The following is a 21394-nucleotide window of genomic DNA, read 5'->3' on the forward strand; positions in this document are numbered from 1 at the left end:
ATCGCATTGGACTGATTATCAACACGTGCATAAGGAAGTCCGGCTAAAATCGGTCGGGCCCCGTTACGTTAGTGTGTGTGTGAGTATGTATGTGAGAGTGTGTGAGAGTGTGTGTGTGAGTTTGTGTGTGAGTGTGTGTGAGTGTGTGTGTGTGAGAGAGAGTGTGTGAGTGTGTGAAAGTATGTGTGAGAGTGTGTGAGAGTGTGTGTGTGAGTTTGTGTGTGAGTGTGTGTGAGAGTGTGTGTGTGAGAGAGTGTGTGAGTGTGTGTGTGTGTGTGTGTGTGAGTGTGTGTGAGAGTGTGTGTGTGTGTGAGAGAGTGTGTGAGTGTGTGAGAGTGTGTGTATGTGTGAGTGTGTGTGAGAGTGTGTGTGTGTGTGTGTGTGAGTGGTATATGTCAGAAAATCGAGTCTCTGTTTGCAACCAATTACCGACTGAATGAATAAGGTTCGATCTCAACATATATCGCGTTGGTTGAATACATGAATTTATTGCCTGAATCCAGTAATGCTCTATTACATAGCAATTATGAGTACACATATGGGGCATAAAAGATATGAAATAGGAAACCACACAATAATATAAAAAGACTACACAACTAAAACTAACTATTCGGAGCAGAGCAGCACTACCGGACTTCGCTGATTCAGGACTTTGTTGATTCAGCACTTTGTCTTTTCTGCAACAAGTCTTTAGATCAGCACTTTGTTTCCAGCTCTCGGTCTTCTCTGCTCCACACTGTCACCTTCCTTTATTCTTCTCTGTCCTTCCGTTTCAAGTCAAGAAGTCTCAGCCGTCTTCCTCTGGAGTTAACCAACTTTAACCCTATTGCACTGCGATCTTTATACACCATTGTAGCCGATCACGGTATACACCACAGTGTCCAGTGTCACCTGCGCACATGGTCAGTGCATGTCTTTCTCATTCATTCCCCACTGTGTGGAGTGTGGAGTCCTGTAGCTCAGTGGTTAGAGCACTCACTTTGCAAGTGAGAGACCTGAGTTCAATCTCAGACAGAGGGCGAAACCTTGGGCAAGTTTCCTTACTCCACACAGAGCCTAATAATAATCCTCCAAAACCTAAAACAATAATAAATTGGTCATTTTCAATCCCCGACTGTTTGTGGGACATTGCTGTGCGCAATTGGCTGCCGCGTTCGCCCACAAACATACAGTCAATTCACTTTACAGTGTGTTCTGTGAAGCGCTTTGGGACGTCCTCTCCCGACGTGAAAAGCGCTATATCAAATGCGAGAATTATTATTATCATTATCACTGTCCGGTCTTAAAGGTCAAATAAAGATACAGTCACGTACTCAGGTCAATCAACCCTCTGGCTTGGGGCCATCCGGACTGAGTCTCCACATCTGAGACTCAGTGTCTCGGATGTCACTATTACCGACAAGGCCATCTCTGACCACTACTTCATCTCCTTCACTCCTTCACCTCCCACCCCCCTCCCCACCTCCACCAGACCACCATTGGAAGAAGTTACCCCCACAATCCCTAACCGATGCCTTGGAGTCCTCTGAACTCCTCTCCCTCTGGCCTTCAACCCTCACCGACCCCTCTTCTCCTCTCTCCCTCCTCCACAATACCCTCTCCTCCACACTCGATACTCTTGCCCCCATCACTTCCCGCACTGTCTCCTACTCCCGCTCCTCCCCCTGGTACACCACCCACCTCCGCTCACTGAAAAGCCAGGTGCGGGCTGCTGAACGCACCTGTGTCAAATCTGGCCTAACGGTCCACCGACAAATCTGGCTGGACCTCCTCAAAATTTACCGCTCCACTCTAGCCTCGGCCAAGTCGTCCTTCTACTCCAGGATAATCCTGGAGGCGAAGAACAACCCCAGGCTACTGTTTTCCACCACAACCCGACTCCTCCGTCCCCCCCGCCACCCCGCGCAGGTCATCTCCTCCAACCTTCACTGCGAGGAGATGCTGGATTTCCTTGAATCCAAGATCAAGGGAATCCGCTCCGCGGTCACTTCCCCTCCAACTTCCACCCACCACCCACCCCTTCCCTCCCACACTCCGACTCCTACCCATCCTCCCCTACACACCTTCGTACCCGTTTCCCCACCCTCTGTCACTGAACTCATCCTATCCCTAAAACCAACCACCTGCTCCCTTGACCCCATCCCCACTCCACTCCTTATCTCCCAGCTCCACTTTCTTGCCCCACATATCACTGACATCATCAACCTGTCCCTCTCCTCTGGCTCTGTCCCCATTCCATTAAAAACTGCCATCATCACGCCCACCCTGAAAAAACCCTCCCTTGATGCGTCGCAGCTATCAAGCTACCGGCCCATCTCCAACCTCCCCTTTCTCTCCAAGGTCTTGGAAAGAGTTGTCGCCTCCCAACTGCGCTCTTTCCTTTCCACCCATTCTCTTTTCGAACCCCTTCAGTCAGGTTTCCGTGCTGCCCATAGCACAGAAACTGCCCTGGTCAAGGTCACCAATGATATCCTGACCATCTGTGACCAGGGCTCCCTCTGTCTCCTCGTCCTCCTCGACCTATCGGCAGCATTCGATACGGTCGACCACGCTATCCTACTCCACCGCTTGTCCTCCCACCTCAACCTTCAAGGCACTGTCCTTGAATGGTTTAGGTCGTACCTTTCTCACCGTCTTCACTTTGTCTCGACGAATGGCTTCTCCTCCACCCCCCGTACTGTCTCATGTGGTGTCCCTCAGGGCTCTGTCCTCGGTCCCCTCCTCTTCACCCTCTATATGCTCCCCCTCGGTGACATCATCCGCAGACATGGAGTTAACTTCCACATGTATGCGGATGACACCCAACTCTACCTTTCCTCCTCTACCCTCAACTCCACGACCACCGATGTCCTGACAGCTGCCTGTCCGACATCGAGTCCTGGACGAGAGACAACTTTCTTCAGCTCAACGTGCGAAAAACCGAGGCCCTCCTGATTGGCTCACGTCAGCGCCTCCGCACCTCAGGCGCTGACACCATCAGCTCCGCACTCTCCACCTCTCAAAGCCAGTCAGGAACCTCGGCGTTTTGTTCGACCCTGAGCTGTCCTTTCTCCCTCACATCCGCACCACAACTGGCACCGCCTTCCATCACCTCCGGAACATCGCCAGACTACGGCACTACCTCACCCCTCACGCTGCTGAAACCCTGGTCACGCCTTTGTCACCTCAAGGCTGGACTATGGGAACTCTCTCCTCGCCGGCCTTCCCGCCACCTCCCTCCACAAGCTGCAGGTCATTCAGAACTCTGCAGCTCGTGTACTGTCCCGCACCAGGCACCGCGACCACATCACTCCCACCCTCACCCGCCTCGCTCGCCTCCACTGGCTCCCCATCCCCCAGAGGATTGATTTCAAGATCCTCATCCTCACCTACAAGGCCATTCACGGCCTTGCTCCCTCCTACCTCTCCAACCTACTATCCCCCTACCTACCTGCCCGTACCCTCCGTTCCTCTGGCTCTGGTCTGCTCCACGTCCCCCGCCCCAACCGCCCTACCATCGGTGGTCGGGCCTTCAGCCTCTCAGCCCCCAGGCTCTGGAACTCCATCCCCCAGTGCCTTCGCCACTTCCTCCCTTTCCTCCTTCAAGGCCGGTCTCAAAACCTTTCTCTTTGACCGTGCCTTCAGCTCCCCTCTCGACTCTCTTCCCCCTCCTCGCTCCCTCCCTTCCCTCCCCTCACCCTGACCATTTCCCCCCTGCTCGGGTCATGACCCAACTGTGCAGCGCCTTGGGACGTCCTCCTGACGTGAAAGGCGCTTTATAAATGGAATCTTGTTGTTGTTGTTGTTGTGTTGAGGTCTTCCCGTTGTCCGGTCTAAGATAGAAGATGGATCGGTTTAGGGCTGTATCTGGTGCTTTTCGTTTTGTTGTGTGGGATGTTAGTACATTCCTTTTAAGTAACTGGTTATTTTTTATCGGACTCCCAAGATGGTACCGAGGTCCTCCAGTTTAAACAACTTGCTCATTAGTTGCTATTCTTGAGGGTTGCCTTCTGTCGCTCGGCCCTGTCAGAATCCAGCGATTTATGGCTAAGTCGAGATCCTGGTCGACCGATACCTTGGACCGTTCCCTCTGTGTCTTGTTGTCAGTTACTGTTTAGGGCTGAGGCCCGGCCTTTTCCCAAAGCTGTCTTGTTATTCTTTCAAAAACAGAGAAAGACAGATGTGTCCTATCCCATGACAGTCAGTACTTTCTCCATTCTACATTTGTTTAATATTCATCATTATTATGCTACAACTTCTTTAATCTAACAGCAGGGCAGGAAGGCTTTTAAAGTGTGTGGAACTCGATTTCACCCCCTGGTAACATAACATAACATAACATAACATAACATAACATAACATAACATAACATAACATAACATAACGTAACATAACATAACATGTAGGAGCAGGAGTCGGCCATTCGGCCCTTCGAGCCTCTGCCCCGCCCTATTCATTCATGGCTGATCTTCTAATCCAACTCCAGCTAATAACCTGACGCTGCTTTATCCCCATAATCCCTTAATCCCTTTGGCAATAAGACATCTATCTCTCTCAGTCTTGAATATGTTCAAGGACTGAGCGTCAACAGCCCTTTGGGATAGTGAGTTCCATACATTCACTGCCCTTTGAGTGAAGTCCATCCTTCCCAAAATAAGGAACCAAAACTGCCCACAGTATTCCAGGTGTGGTCTCACAGGGCCCTATACAGTTGCAGTGAGACTTCCCAACTCTTATATTCTAATCCTTTCATAATGAACTCTAACGTACCGTTCCCCTTCCTAATCGCTGTTGCACCTGCAAAATAACTTCCTGTAACTGGTGTACAGGACACCCCGAGTCCCTCAGGACGCCAACACATTCCAATCTCTCCCCTTCTAAAAAATAATCCACTCCACTGTTTTTGCTCCCGAGGCGGATGACTTCGCACTTCCCTACATTATAGTTCAACTGCCACCCACCGGCCCAGTCACCTATCTATGTCGCGCTGCATTTTTTTAATGTCATCCTCTGGTGTGAGTTTATATGTGGTGTGTGTGAGTGTGTGTATGAGTGTGTGACAGAGTGTGTGTGTGTGTGAGTGTGTGACAGAGTGCGTGCGTGTGTGAGTGTGTGACAGAGTGCGTGCGTGTGAGTGTGTGGTGTGTGAGTGTGTGTGTGAGTGTGTGGTGTGTGAGAGTGTGTGGGTGGTGTGTGAGTGTGTGTGAGAATGTGTGTGTGTGTATGTGTGAGTGTGTGTGTGTGAGTGCGTGTGTGCATGTGAGTGTGTGTGGTGTGTGAGTGTGTGTGAGAATGTGTGTGTGTGTGTGTATGTGTGAGTGTGTGTGAGAGTGTGTGAGTGGTATGTGTGTGAATGGATTAGGACAGAAAAGTGACCGAGACAAACAGATACTGGGATATAATTTATTGGTGAGAGATTACAGGAAGGAAATGGCCTCACAGCACAGTTACACACTTCGAGATACACACATCAACAACATCGTAAAGATGTTATACGTCAAATGTATTCACACATAAAACCATAGAACCTCACAATGCAGAAAGAGGCCATTCGGCCCATCGTGTCTGTGCCGGCTCTTTGAAAGAACCACCAACTAATCCCCATTCCCCCGGTTCTTACCCCAACTGGTCCCCACTCGCCCACTCTTACCCCAACTAGTCCAATCATCCGGCAAACAGTCGTGGATTGAGGGACCAAATGATTATTATGTTGAGGTTTATAATCTCTCTTATACTAACTGACAATAAAGGATATGAATAAACCACATACAGGAACCATAATCCAAATGATTATTGTCCCATTGGTCAAGAAACAAATGTGTCCAGTTCTCATTTTAGGCAAATAAACACAGATTCTTTTGTGATATTTTGCCAAATTTCTATATCAGTGACTAAGATTTTCACAGCAAAATTTCCATTTGTTCGGCTGACGACTCAGCATTTGTGTTTGTGCATTGTTTTGGATGAAATGTGTCATCAGGTTATTAACAAGCGGATTCCTACTGACTGCCGGAAAACACAGGCGTGTGGGGTCCTCAGGGGTCAGACCCCTCACCTCACAAACCAGAGGGAGGACCCGGTTTCAATTCCCGGGCGGGTCAGGACTGGGTGAAACCTTAGGCAAGTTTCCTTACTCCCCCCACACCCACAGACACACACACACACACACACACAGACACACACGCACACACACACGCACACAGACACACACAGACACACACACACAGACACACACACACACACACACACACACACACACAGACACGCACACACAGACACACACACGCACAGACACATACAAACACGCACAGGCACACACAGACATACACACGCGCGCGCACACACACACACAGACGCACACGCACACAGACACACACTTACACACACACAGATACACACACACACACACACACACACACAGACCACACACAGACACGCACACACACACACACACAGACACGCACACACAGACACACACACAGACACACACACACAGACACACACACACACAGACATGCACACACAGACATGCACACACAGACACACACACACAGACACGCACACACACACAGACACGCACACACACACACGCACACAGACACACACACACACACACAGACACGCACACACACACACAGATACGCACACACAGACACACACACACACACAGACCCACACCCACAGACACACACACAGACACACACACACACAGACACAGACACGCACACACAGACACACACACAGACACGCACACACAGACACACACACACACAGACCCACAGACACACACCCACAGACACACACACACAGACACGCACACACACAGACACACATACAGACACAAACACAGACACACACAGACACACACACAGACACACACACACACAGACCCACACACACAGACGCACACACACAGACACACAAACACAGACACACACAGACACACACACACACAGACCCACACCCACAGACACAGACACACACAGACACAGACATACAGACACACACATACAGACACACACAGACAGACACCCCCCCACACGCCTGTGTTTACCAGCAGTTTGTAGCATTGATGTGGTTGGGTTTAGACCGAGTTAAGAGATTCCCAAAGCTGAGGACGTCGATGGGAACAGTTCTGCATCTGACGAGCCACAGAGATGATGGGTTCTGGGCCCAGGAGACTGACAGAGGTCACTGAGAGAAGGCAATGAGACAAGATGGCTTTACCGTTATACTGGGAATTGGGTAACCAGAAAACATAGGTGGCATTGACGACTGGTTTGGCGCTGAGGAACTTCCTGGTCCGGAGCTTGAACTGTGCGGACAGGGGTCTGAGATGAGTTGACATCCATTTCAAATCGCAATTGGCTTTCAAAACAACCGACGATTTCAGCCACCAAACAAGTTGCTGTCCCTTCTGCGACACGTTGGTCACCTTCCCCACCACAGCTAAACACAAGACAGACACAAGTCAAACACAAGTCAAACACAAGACAAACGCAAGACAAATGCAAGACACACAAGGCAAACACAAGACAAACCCAAGACAAAACACAACACAAAACACAAGACAAACCCAAGACAAAACACAACACAAAACACAAGACAAACCCAAGACAAAACGCAAGGCAAACACAAGACAAACACAAGACAAATGCAAGGCACACAAGACAAACACAAGACAAAACGCAAAAGAATTGCAAGACAAACACAACACATAAGAACATAAGATAAAAGAAATCGACTCCATCGTGCCCTCCACCGTCCTGGTGGTCACTTGTACATATGTCCTGAACTCCCTACGTACTGCGCTCCATAAACACAACGCAACACGGTCCCAGACAGAGAGCAATGGCCGGCGACATTAATAATAATAATGATATAATAATAATATAACAATATCAATGACAATGATAATATTAATAATAATAATAATCCCGGCATTTGACCCGGCGCCTCATCACGTCGTCAAAACGTCTCAAAGCGCTTCACAGGAGACACTGTAAAGTGTAGTGACTGAGTGTTTTCTGCAGCAGCCAATTGCGCCCAGCGACGTCCCAGTTCTTGTGGGGATGGTGGGGACTCACCTGCACTGTTACAGAGGGTGGACATAGGAACCTTGACTAAAGCCATCAGCTTGACATCTGTGAGAGGAAGCCAGACAGTGATTATTATTATTGCTGTTATTATTATGGTTGTTGTTGTTGTTGTTGTTGTCAGACGCTGTTACATAATCACAACCAATTCCATTTGTGACGAGCCTTTCACATCTGGCGGACACCCCAAGACACTGGAAACGGAGGGAGGGAGGGAGGGAGGGGGTGGGTGGGGTGTGAGTGAGTGAGTGAGTGAGGGAGGGAGGGAGGGAGGGAGTGAGGGAGGGAGGGAGGGAGTGAGTGAGTGAGTGAGGGAGGGAGGGAGGGAGGGAGTGAGGGAGGGAGTGAGGGAGTGTGTGAGTGAGTGAGTGAGTGAGGGAGGGAGGGAGGGAGGGTGGGAGGGAGTGAGTGAGGGAGGGAGGGGGTGGGTGGGGTGTGAGTGAGTGAGTGAGTGAGGGAGGGAGGGAGGGAGGGAGTGAGGGAGTGAGGGAGGGAGTGAGTGAGGGTGTGAGTGAGTGAGTGAGTGAGTGAGTGAGGGAGGGAGGGAGGGAGGGAGGGAGTGAGGGAGGGAGGGAGGGAGGGAGGGGGTGGGTGGGGTGTGAGTGAGTGAGTGAGGGAGGGAGGGAGTGAGGGAGGGAGGGAGGGGGTGGGTGGGGTGTGAGTGAGTGAGTGAGGGAGGGAGGGTGGGAGGGAGGGAGTGAGTGAGTGAGTGAGTGAGGGAGGGAGGGAGGGAGGGAGTGAGTGAGTGAGTACCCACCTGGCTGGGGTTTGACCCCCAGTTGTTGTGAGCAGCACCGCTGGTGGCTGCTGTTGTAATAGTGATGGCCGCAGCAGTGGAAGGAGGTGTGGAGGGGGTAGATCAAGGAGAATTGGGGCGAGCGACAGCATTGGTGGGTGTTGGGGTCGATGAGGAGTTTTCCGCAGCATTCCCCACCCCCGGGGGCCGGGAGGGCAGTGTGTAGCCTCCCCCCACAACACACACTCGTGTTGTCGCTCTCATCATACGCACTCACACCACAACAGGAGGCCACACGGGAACCCAGGGACCCAGAGTGTCTGCCGGGGAAACAGTACATGGTAACACTCGACAACAACAACAACATCATCATCATCAACATCATCAACAATGACAACATCAATAACAACAACGTCGACGACGACAACAACATCAGCAACATCGCCAACAACATCGCCAACAACATCAATGAGGAGGAGAGGGAGGAGGGAGGGGGGAGGATGAGGAGGGGGAGGTGGCAGAGGAGTGGGGGGGGGGGGGGGGCGCGTGGGAGGGGTGTGCTCCTCAATTACCTGTGCCCGTTGCAACAGATGTGTGTGTGGTTTTGGAGTTGGTGCCCGCAGCACTGGGTCCCGGGCTGTGTCGGGTGGATGACTGACCCGCAGAGGGTGTGGGTGGTCGGGTTGTATATGGCGTTTCCTACGCAATGAGTGACGTTTGAGGTTTTCACGTGAAGAGTCTCTCCACAACACACCAGGGCCCGGCTGTCTTTGGGGTAAACCTGAGCCCCACAGCACTGAGAGGCCAACACCAACACAGTCAGAAATAACAACAATAATAGCAATAATAATAATAATAATAATAATAATCCTGGCATTTGATGTGGGGGTGGGTTTGGTGGGGGGGTGGAGATGGTGTCAGAGTGAGTGACACTGGGTGTAACGTACCTCTTGTTGAGACCCTCCATGACGGCGATTGTGTAGATTCCCAGAGCAGCAAATCTGTGTCTGTTCATCATAGTCAATCCCTCCACATGGGATCAGCACAAGAGAACCTGAGCAACAACAACAACAACAATAATAATCCCGGTGTCTGACCCGGCGCCTGATCACGTCGTTGAGACGTCTCAAAGCGCTTCACAGGATACACTGTAAAGTGTAGTGACTGTGTGTTTTGTGGGAAGAAACGCGGCAGCCAATTGCGCTCAGCGATGTCTCCAGCCAGGGGTTGAAGTGAACAAATTACTATTTTGAAGGGATTATTACCCCTGGAAAGTGACCCCCCAATCGACTAACAAGTGTGTGTGTGTGTGTGTGTGTATGTTTGTGTGCGTGTGTCTGTGTGTGTGTGTGTGTGGGGGGGGGGGAGTAAGGAAACTTGCCTAAAGTTTCGCCCCAACCTGACCCGCCCGGAAATCGAAACCAGGTCCTCTGGCTTGCGAGGCGAGGGGTCTAACCCCTGAGCTACAGGGGCTGTGGGGTGTGAGGCGAGGGGTCTAACCCCTGAGCTACAGGGGCTGTGGGGTGTGAGGCGAGGGTCTAACCCCTGAGCTACAGGGGCTGTGGGGTGCGAGGGGAGGGGTCTAACCCCTGAGCTACAGGGACTCACTATCAGAAGGGTGTGCTGTGCTCACCTTGGGGACAGGTGTGAAGGTGGGTGCGGGGGGGGGGTGTGGGTGGGGGGGGACGCAGCTTACCTTGGGCACAGGTGTGAAGGTGGGGGTGGTAGGGGATAGAGCTGTTGATGGTGAAGTTGTCGCAGCACTCTGTCCCCTTGTGACGGCTGTGGACAGTCAGGTTTGAGCAGCAAATCTCCTTCTCCTTATCAAACAGACGTTCACCACAACACAGCTGCGACTTCGAGGATCTGCCCAACTCACGTCCTGTGGGAGTGAGAGGGTCCCCAACAGTCACACTCCTCATCATCAACATAATAATAATAGGAATAATAGTAACGATAATAGTAATAATAGTAATATTAGTGATAGTAATAATAGTCACACCGGTCACAATAATAGTGACAATAGTAATAATATAGTAATATAAATAATAGTAATAATAATATTATTAATAATAGTAATCCTGGCATTTGACACAGCGTCTCATCAAGTCTTCAAGCCGTCTCAAAGCGTAAAGTGTAGTGACTGTGTATTTTGTGGGCGAAACGCGGCAGCCAATTGTGCCCAACGACGTCCCCACAAACAGTCGCGGGTTGAGAGACCACATTATTATTATTATTATTGTTGTTATTGTTATTGTTATTATTGTTGTTATTATTATTATTGTTGTTATTAATATTATTATTATTATTGTTATTATTGTTATTATTGTTATTATTGTTATTAATATTGTTATTATTATTACATGACGAGAGGTGCAACACTTGACATTTTGAGGCACTGCTCTCAGGGCTCAGAACAGAGGGAAACAGGCGATGAAATTAAATGATGACAAATGTACCGTTTCCACAGATGAGATCTTTCAGGTGTAATGTTCCTGTGTAACAAACACACAAACACACGCGTGTTACACAGATGTTTGGTACCCAACAGCCAACAGTCTGTTTGAGTAAAGTTCGTGAGACACAGACACACACAAACACACACTCACACACATACCCTCACACACACACCCTCACACACACACACACTCACAGACACACTCACACACACACTCACACACATACTCACACACCCACACACTCACACACTCACACACACACCCTCACACACACACACACTCACAGACACACTCACACACACTCACACACACTCACACACATACCCTCACACACACACACACCCTCACACACACACACACACTCACACACATACCCTCACACACGTACCCTCACACACTCAAACACACACTCACACACATACCCTCACACACACACTCATACTCACACACATACCCTCACCCACTCAAACTCACACTCACACACACACTCACACACTTACACACACACATACCCTCACACGCACTCACACACATACCCTCACACACACTCACACACATACCCTCACACACACTCACACATACCCTCACACACACACTCACACACATACCCTCACACACACTCACCCATACCCACACACACTCACACACATACCTTCACACACACTCACACATATCCTCACACACACACTCACACACTCACACTCACACACTCAAACATACACTTAGGCACAAGACACACACACTCACACACAGATACACTCACACACACACTCACACAGACACACTCACACACACTCATACACTCAAACACACACTCACATACATACCCTCACACACACACTAACACATATGCAGACACACTCACATACATGCAGACACACACACACTCACACACACACACTCACACACATATACAGACAGACACTTTTTAAAGGGGATATTAACTACTTCGCTCTCAGAGTTGTGCGTCTCTGTGTGTGTGTCTCTGTGAGTGTGTATGTGTGTGAGTGTGTGTGTCTGTGTGTGTGTGTGTGTGTGTGTGGGGGGGGGGAGTAAGGAAATCTGACCTGACCAGCCCGGCTGGGAATGGAACCCGGGTCCTCTCTCTCGCTCTGGCTTGCGAGGCGAGGGGTCTAACCCCTGAGCTACAGGGGCTGTGGGGTGTGAGGCGAGGGGTCTAACCCCTGAGCTACAGGGGCTGTGGGGTGCGAGGCGAGGGGTCTAACCCCTGAGCTACAGGGGCTGTGGGGTGTGAGGCGAGGGGTCTAACCCCTGAGCTACAGGGGCTGTGGGGTGTGAGGCGAGGGGTCTAACCCCTGAGCTACAGGGGCTGTGGGGTGTGAGGCGAGGGGTCTAACCCCTGAGCTACAGGGGCTGTGGGGTGCGAGGCGAGGGGTCTAACCCCTGAGCTACAGGGGCTGTGGGGTGCGAGGAGAGGGGTCTAACCCCTGAGCTACAGGGGCTGTGGGGTGCGAGGAGAGGGGTCTAACCCCTGAGCTACAGGGGCTGTGGGGTGCGAGGTGAGGGGTCTAACCCCTGAGCTACAGGGGCTGTGGGGTGCGAGGTGAGGGGTCTAACCCCTGAGCTACAGGGGCTGTGGGGTGCGAGGTGAGGGGTCTAACCCCTGAGCTACAGGCGCCTGTCTCACTGTGTGGGGTGGGGTGCAGTGGGGTGTGCGGCTGTGCTCACCTTTGTGACAGGTGTGGGTGGTGGGATGGTAAGGGACTGAGCTGATGGGATCGGAGCTGAAATCGCTGCAGCAGTGGGTCCCCTCCCGATGGCTGTGAACAGTGAGGTTTGGGCAGCAGATGTGACTCTCTTCGTTGTAGACGCGGTCATCACAGCACAACTCCGACGGTGAAGACCTGACCAGCAATCCTGAAACACAGCCACAGTCTGAGTGTGTGTGTGAGTGTGTGTGTGTGTGTGTGAGTGTTTGTGTGAGTATGTGTGTGAGTGTGTGTGTGTGTGTGAGTGTGTGTGTGTGTGTGAGTGTCTGTGTGTGAGTGTGTGTGTGAGTGTCTGTGTGTGAGTGTCTGTGTGTGTGTGAGTGTGTGTGAGTGTGTGTGTGAGTGTCTGTGTGTGTGTGTCTGTGAGTGAGTGTGTGTGTGAGTGTGTGTGTGTTTGTGTGTGAGAGTGTAAGTGTCTGTATGTGTGTGAGTGTCTGTGTGTGCGTGTATGTGTGTGTGTGTCTGTGTGTGTGTGAGTGTCTGTGTATGAGTGTCTGTGTGTGAGTGTCTGTGTGTGTGTGTGAGTATGTGTGTGAGTGTGTGTGAGTGTGTGTGTGTTTGTGTGTGAGAGTGTGTGAGTGTGTGTGTGTGTGTCTGTGTGTGTGTGAGTGTGTGTGTGAGTGTCTGTGTGTGAGTGTCTGTGTGTGTGTGTGAGTATGTGTGTGAGTGTGTGTGTGTGTGTGAGTGTGTGTGTGTGTGTCTGTGTGTGTGTGAGTGTCTGTGTGTGAGTGTGTGTGTGAGTGTCTGTGTGTGAGTGTCTGTGTGTGTGTGTGAGTATGTGTGTGAGTGTGTGTGTGTGTGTCTGTGAGTGAGTGTGTGTGTGAGTGTGTTTGTGTGTGAGAGTGTAAGTGTCTGTATGTGTGTGAGTGTCTGCGTGTGTGTGCGTGTATGTGTGAGTGCCTGTGTGTGAGTGAGTGTGTGTGTGTGAGTGTGTGTGAGTGTCTGTGTGTGAGTGAGTGTTGTTTGAGTGTCTGTGAGTGTCTGTGTGTGTGTCTGTGTGTGTATGTGTGAGTGTCTGTGTGTGTGTCTGTGTGTGTATGTGTGAGTGTCTGTGTGTGTGCGTGTGTGTGTGTGAGTGTGTGTGAGTGTCTGTGTGTGTGTCTGACACCTGACATTTGGTGGGGGGTGGGGGGGGGTCTTACCTGACGAGTTCTCCCCGGGGTTACAGCAGAGGGAGGTGAGGCGGTTGTATGCACTGGTCCCACAGCAGTCGGTTGTCACATTGTTCCCCTTCTGAACAACACCTGATGGAATAGAAGCACCGTCACCCCCCACCCCACACAGGCAATCAGACCCTCATCGGGTGCTCACTGGCGCGGGGGGGGGGGGGGGGGGGGGGGGGGTGGAGGGGTGGGGGGTGTTTGCACATTCTGTGGATTCCTGTAGTTCAGGGCTTAGACCCCTCGCCTCGCGAGTCAGAGAGAGAGAGAGAGAGAGGACCCGGGTTCCATTCCCAGATGGGAGTGGGGGGTCAGGTCAGAGCGAAACCTTAGGCAAGTTTCCTTACTGCCCCCCCCCCCCCCCCCCCCCCCCACACACACAACACACACACAGACAACACAACACACAGACACACACAACACACAGACACACACAACACACAGACACACACACAGACACACACACAGACACATACCCACAGACACACACACACAGACACACACACAGACACACACACACAGACACACACACAGACACACACAGACACACACCACAGACACACACACAGACACACACACACAGACACACACACACACACACACAACACACACACACAGACACACACACAGACACACACACACAGACACACACACAGACACACACACAGACACACACAGACACACACACAGACACACACACAGACACACACACACAGACACACACACAGACACACACAGACAGACACAGACACACACACAGACCACACACACAGACACACACACACAGACACACACACAGACACACATACACGGGGGAGTGGGTGGGGGGCGCGGGGGAGTGGGTGGGGGCCGCGGGGGAGTGGGGGGGGGCCGCGGGGGAGTGGGGGGGGCGCGGGGGAGTGGGGGGGGGCGGGGGAGTGGGGGGGGGGGGGGGGGGGGGGCGGGGGAGTGGGGGGGGGCGCGGGGGAGTGGGTGGGGGGCGCGGGGGAGTGGGTGGGGGCGCGGGGGAGTGGGTGGGGGGCGCGGGGGAGTGGGTGGGGGGGCGGGGGAGTGGGGGGGGGGGGGGGGTGGGGGCGCGGGGAGTGGGGGGGGCGCGGGGGAGTGGGTGGGGGGCGCGGGGGAGTGGGTGGGGGGCGCGGGGGAGTGGGTGGGGGGCGCGGGGGAGTGGGTGGGGGGCGCGGGGGAGTGGGTGGGGGGCGCGGGGGAGTGGGTGGGGGGCGCGGCTCAGCTCTTCTTAACAGTATCCCTCAAGTCCTAACTAACATGTAGTGGGAAAAGTTGCCGCACATTTTTCTGGTGAGTGGAGAGGGCACACGTGTCGTAACCTGTCACCTTCGCTTAAGAGTCTCCAAACCTATCAGGGAATTGCAGGCCTCCCCCCCCCCCACACCCCCCACACCCGGAAACCCCCCAATAACATTGTGTGTCAGAGTGTGCGTTGGGGTAACTGTTGGGGTCTAACCAACTAAACCCACACAGTTCAGCCCATCGAGAGAGAGAGAGCGAGCGCTGTCTGGCCGAGCTTTCCCGCTGCGTGTCCCGCTCGGACCCTCCTCCCCGTTAGTTAGTTAGTTAGTTAGTTGGGGCTTTGGCTGTGGGGTTAACAGGGGCCGAGGGGGAGGATTCTCTGCCCCTGGGGACTGGTCGGCCGTTCCAGGTCCTGCCGATGAGACGTCTCGTGACGTGATGAGGCGCTGGGACCGACGTGAGGATTATTGTTGTCATTATTTACCTGAGCAGCAGATCTCCTGCTCTGGTCTGTAGGTCTCGTCACCACAACAGCTGAGGCCCTCTTCGGGGAAGACACGACCCTCACAGCAGCTCTGGATTTGGGGGTTAAAGGTTTGGTTTCCGCAGCAACTCAGCTCAGGAGACCCCTCCAAAACCCGCCCGTCCTCGCAGCAAACCTGTCGTCGTCTGCGAGAGACCGAGGGTGAGAGAGAGAGGGGGGAACAACCATTTGCCATCAACCTCCACATGAATTGGTCAGGACCCCTCGCCTCACAAACAAGCCAGAGGACCCGGGTTCGATTCCCGGACGGGTCAGGTCGGGGCGAAACCTTAGGCAAGTTTCCTTACTCCCCCCCACCCACACACACATAGAGACACACACACACAGACTCACGCCTCTGTTCACCAATAATCAGTGTAGGAATCCGGGTGAATCCCTTTCCGTGGGAAACAAAAAAAAATCCCTCCCAAAAACAATTATAAAGTGGGCACTCAATCCACGACTGCGTTTGTGTGGAGGAGTCGTTGGGCGCAATTCGTTGCCATGTCTCGCCCACAAAACACACAGTCCCAACGGTTCACAGCGTGTCCTGTGATGCGCTTTGAGACGTGTCGATGACACAAGAACATGTTTGCTCAAATGTCTGCGGGCTATCGGGCTGTGGCTGCCGTGTCGAGGACGGGAAACCTATTTGCTGCCGTCAATCTCATTCTTGCTTCACTTTGACTGTTTGCGTATCTGGCGGTTTCCATCCGAACACAACTGCAATCTACTCCAGAAAGTGAGTTCATACCTCACCGAGTCACGTAGTCACTGTGATGGTGCAGCAGCCAAACCCGGCAAACAATTTTGTGCAGCCCCTGTAGCTCAGGGGTTAGACCCCTCGCCCCCACCCCACAGTCCCTGTAGCTCAGGGGTTAGACCCCTCCCTCGCACCCCACAGCCCCTGTAGCTCAGGGGTTAGACCCCTCGCCCCCACCCCACAGCCCCTGTAGCTCAGGGGTTAGACCCCTCGCCCCCCACCCACAGCCCCTGTAGCTCAGGGGTTAGACCCCTCGCCCCCACCCCACAGCCCCTGTAGCTCAGGGGTTAGACCCCTCGCCCCCCCCCCTGTAGCTCAGGGGTTAGACCCCCCCCCCCCCACCCACAGCCCCTGTAGCTCAGGGGTTAGACCCCTCGCCTCGCGAGCCAGAGGCCCCGGGTTCAATTCCCGGGTGGGACACGACAGGACAAAACCTTAGGCACGTTTCCTTACCAACCCCCCGCACAGCCCCCCCCCACCCCACACACACCCCCCCACCCCACCCCCACACACACACCAACCCCCCCCACACACCCACACACCCCACACCCCCCACACCCCCCCCCACACGCACACACACACACACACCACCCCCCCCCCGCCCCACACACACACACACACGCGCCTGTGTCCCCGGCAGTCAGTCACTTGTCAGGCGATTGCGAGGGGGGAATAATCCCTTCAAAATAATAATAATAATTCGGTCACTTCAACCCCCGGCTGTTTGTGGGGACATCGCTGGGGGCGATCGGCTGCCGCATTTCGCCCACAAAATGAACAGTCACCACACTTTACAGTGTGTCCCGTGAAGGGCTTTGAGACGTCTCGACGACCCGATGAGGCGCCGGGTCACACGCCGGGATTATTATTATTAATATCATGATTGATAATATTATTACTATATTATTATTAATATAATAAGCGCTTTGAGACGTCTCAAATTATTATAATGATCATTAATAATAATAATCCTTGATTGAGATACAGCCCTTATCACGTCTTCAAGACGTGTCAAAGCCCTTCGCGAATATACTGTCAAATGTAGGTGGATATATTATTATTACTCACACGTAGTAGCTCTTGTCTTGGCAACAGCGTAAATCTTCCTCCCTCTGAAAAATGTTGCCCCCACAGCATAATGTCTGTTCTACATCTGTTATTTCAGACCCACAGCAGAACTTCTTACTCTGATGGTCACTTGGAATAAGATGTGTCCGGGAATGATTCACTAGAGAGGAAGCAGATGGTTGGGTTTAGTGATAAACGTGGCAGCTCGGGGACCTGCTGTCACTGCAGTAATAATCACTTTAATAATAATAATAATAATAATAGAATCGTACAGCTCTTTGAAAAGAGCAATGTAATGTCAGTCCCACTCCCCGGCCCTTTCCCCATAACCCGCAGACCCTCCTCCTCAAATACCCGTCCACCGCGTTTTTAAAAGCTGTTATTGAGTCGGTCTCCACCGCCCTTTCAGGTGAGTGGTCACTCAATCCACGGCTGTCTGTGGGGACGTCGTTGGGAGCAATTGGCTGCCGCGTTTCACCCATAAACAACAATAACAACAACAAAATTACATGTGTGAAGTCGGGAGGACATCCCAAAGCGCTGGACAGTCAGAGTTACGGACCCGAGATGAGGGTCAGGGTGGGGGAGCGGGAGGGCAGTGGGGAGCAGGGAGATCAAAGAGGAGGGTCTTGAGATGTGTCTTGAAGGAGGCGAGGGAGGGGGCGAGGGAGGGGGCGAGGGAGGGGGCGAGGGAGGGGCGAGGGAGGGGACGAGGGAGAGGGCGAGGGAGGGGCGAGGGAGGGGGTGAGGGATGGGAAGAGGGAGAGGGCAAGGGAGGTGGTGAGGGATGGGGCAAGGGAGTGGGTGAGCGAAAGGGCGTGGGAGGGGGCGAACGAAAGGGCGAGGGAGGGGGGCGCGAGGGAGGGTTGAGGCGGAGGGTCTGCGGGATGGAGTTGCAATAGTGGGGCGAGCGAGGCGGGGGACGTGAAGCAGGCTGGAGCCCACTGAGCGGAGGGAAGGAGCAGGAAAGGTAGAGGGTTAGGACACACAGTCACTACACTACACTTTACAGTGTTTCCTGTGAAGCGCTTTGAGACGTCTCAGCGACGTGATGAGGCGCCGGGTCAAACACAAGGATTATTATTATTATTATTATGTTTAATAATTCGATAGATTGCAAGGTTCTTACCTGGACTTGGGTTTTTGTTGGAAGGAGAACAGATCTCTCCCCTGACAGTTTTTCCGCTCAGAGCCGTGAGCACTAAACAGCAAGAGAGAGAGAGAGAGAGAGAGGACAGTCATTCAACAACAACAACAACAACAACTTGCATTTACACAGAGCTCCTCACGCAGGCCAGGGACCCAGAGTGGAGCAGGTGCGAGGGAGGGAGGGAGGGAGGGAGGGGGGAGGTGACTGTACGCTGAAGGTCTTCAGGTGCGACCTGAAAATGTGGAAGGATTGAGGCGTGCAAGGCGGAGGGAGGGATTGGGGGGGAGAGAGCGACAGAGCTTCGGGGCGCAAAGGCTCCGATGGTGGAGCGGAGGGGACGAGGGGCAGGAGGCTGGAGCAAGTCGAGCGGAGGCAGTGGGTAGTGGGTTGGTTGGGTGGGGTGGGGTTGGGAGGCAGGTGGGGAGACACAATCCGTGCAGTCACGTAGCTCAGGGGTGAGAGGATTGGCCTCATGAGCAAGAGGACTCGGGTTTGATTCTGACGCACAATCAGATGCAAAGATTATTATTATTAATAACAATATTCAAGTCAAAGAAAATTCACAAGAACCAAAACCTACCGAGAAAGCAGAGGAGAAGCATGATGGAAAAATGAGCATTTGTCTGCAACAAGTGGCTGCATATATAGTGAGTGAGAAATATTGGTATGAGATCATACAAGGTGGAGCCTTTGGGTTTGATAGATAAACAGGTCAACAAAAGGATGAATGAGGTATGGAAATAAATATAGATAAAGAGCGGAGACTCATTTGATATTTCTTTGTGTTGATGCTAAATAGAGAGGTAACTAGTGGTGATGTTGATCATAGGATTGTTATTTTCCCACTGTGGGTTATGGCAATTTTCTGGATCAGAATGTGGACTCTCTACTTCAATTTGATTGGCCTGACTTTGAGCGATAGGGAGGAATTTATTACCCCTTCCACCCCCACCCCTCCCCTCCCCGCCCCACCCCGGAGCCAAAATGTTTCCCTCGTTCGTCCCTAATTGTCCAATGTCGAACCTTTCACCAATAAAAATCATAAACGAATAAAAGAATAATGAATAATTAATGAGATAACTCAAAGGGCTTCACAGAATGTTACCACTGAGTTTTTGTTGACTGTGCATTTTTGTGGGCGAAACACAGGCCAATTCGTGCCCAGAGACCCCAATCCCCCCCGCAACCCCCCCCCCCCCCCCCCCCCACCCACACAGTTATGGGTTGAGTGACCACATTAGTAATATTTCTGGAAGGATTATTGCAGTCTATCCTGTGAAGGGCTTTGAGACGTCTCGAGGGTGGGATAAGGAGCTTTATCAAACCCAAGAATAAATATGAAGTCACAGGAAGAATAAGAAACACACCCTGAATTATCCAACTGGAAAATGATCAAATTTTCCTGCAGAAAACTTGTTTCATGAATAATTTCCTTGTGTTTTTTTTCACACAAACTCACAAAATCCAGTGAGCTCATCCCATCTCTGCAGAACTTGCTCTCACACTTGCTCTCCATCATTGTGCAGTCCCTCGCCTCACAAACCAAAGGACCCGGGTTCGATTCCCGGTGGGGGGGGGTGGGTCAGGTCAGGGCGAAACCTTTGGTAAGTTTCCTTACTCCCCCCACCCCCCCACACCCCACACCACACACACCCATAGATACACACACGGAACACACACACACCTCTGTTTCCCAGCAGTCAGTACAAACCCACTTAATAATAATAATAACTCTTGCAATTGATATAGCGCTTTTCACGTCGGGAGGACGTCCCAAAGCGCTTCACAGAACACACTGTAAAGTGAATTGACTGTATATTTGTGGGCGAACGCGGCGGCCAATTGCGCACAGCAATGTCCCACAAACAGTCGTAGATTGAAAATGACCAATTTATTATTGTTTTTGGTTTTGGAGGGATTATTATTAGGCTCTGTGTGGGGTAAGGAAACTTGCCCGAGGTTTGGCCCTCTGCCTGGGATTGAACTCAGGTCTCTCACTTGCAAAGCGAGTGCTCTAACCACTGAGCTACAGGACTCCACACTTGTTAGTTGATTGGGGATCACTATCACGGGGGTAATAATCCCTTCAAAATAATAATAATAATAATAACGTGGTCCCTCAATCCACAACTTTTGTGGAGTTGAAGTGACCAAATAATTATTATGTTTTTTCTTGTCGAGGGATTATTTCCCCCGGAAAGTGATCAGACAAACCATTAGCAAACAGGTTCCTACTGACTGCTGGTAAACTGAGGCGCGTGTGTGTGCATGTCTGTGCGCGTGTGTGTGCATGTCTGTGCGCGTGTGTGTGCATGTCTGTGCGCGTGTGTGTGCATGTCTGTGCGCGTGTGTGTGCCTGTCTGTGCGCGTGTGTGTGCATGTCTGTGCGCGTGTGTGTGCGTGTCTGTGCGCGTGTGTGTGCGTGTCTGTGCGCGTGTGTGTGCGTGTCTGTGCGCGTGTGTGTGCGTGTCTGTGCGCGTGT

The 21394-nt window shown here is 52.2% G+C and overlaps 1 protein-coding gene across 1 annotated transcript; it reads right to left on the reverse strand.

Annotated features, from left to right (window-relative positions):
- Nucleotides 1-7021: 7021 nt before the first annotated feature.
- On the reverse strand, nt 7022-20431 carry LOC103173513. Its single transcript, XM_042346253.1, has 13 exons — nt 20368-20431; nt 18892-18963; nt 17763-17922; nt 15893-16077; nt 14143-14244; nt 12960-13148; nt 11271-11306; nt 10508-10693; nt 9759-9865; nt 9384-9607; nt 8833-9131; nt 8067-8123; nt 7022-7428 (listed from the first exon to the last, which is right to left on the reverse strand). Exons 1-13 carry the CDS (start codon nt 20429-20431, stop codon nt 7064-7066), a joined length of 2046 nt encoding a protein of 681 aa, XP_042202187.1. The 3' UTR covers nt 7022-7063.
- Between the last annotated feature and the right edge of the window lie 963 nt (nt 20432-21394).

This window comes from Callorhinchus milii, unplaced genomic scaffold (assembly GCF_018977255.1).
Source record: "Callorhinchus milii isolate IMCB2004 unplaced genomic scaffold, IMCB_Cmil_1.0 Scaffold487, whole genome shotgun sequence".
Lineage (NCBI taxonomy): Eukaryota > Metazoa > Chordata > Chondrichthyes > Chimaeriformes > Callorhinchidae > Callorhinchus > Callorhinchus milii.

Excerpts from the sequence above, each read along its gene's own strand:
- LOC103173513 (XM_042346253.1), bottom strand. The coding sequence starts at position 20,431 with ATGATGGAGAGCAAGTGTGAGAGCAAGTTCTGCAGAGATGGGATGAGC. Across the intron at positions 9,866-10,507 it reads CCTTCACACCTGTGCCCAAG|GTTCTCTTGTGCTGATCCCA; the intron begins GTAAGCTGCGTC and ends GTTGTTGCTCAG. Across the intron at positions 8,124-8,832 it reads GGGGGTCAAACCCCAGCCAG|ATGTCAAGCTGATGGCTTTA; the intron begins GTGGGTACTCAC and ends TTCCTCTCACAG.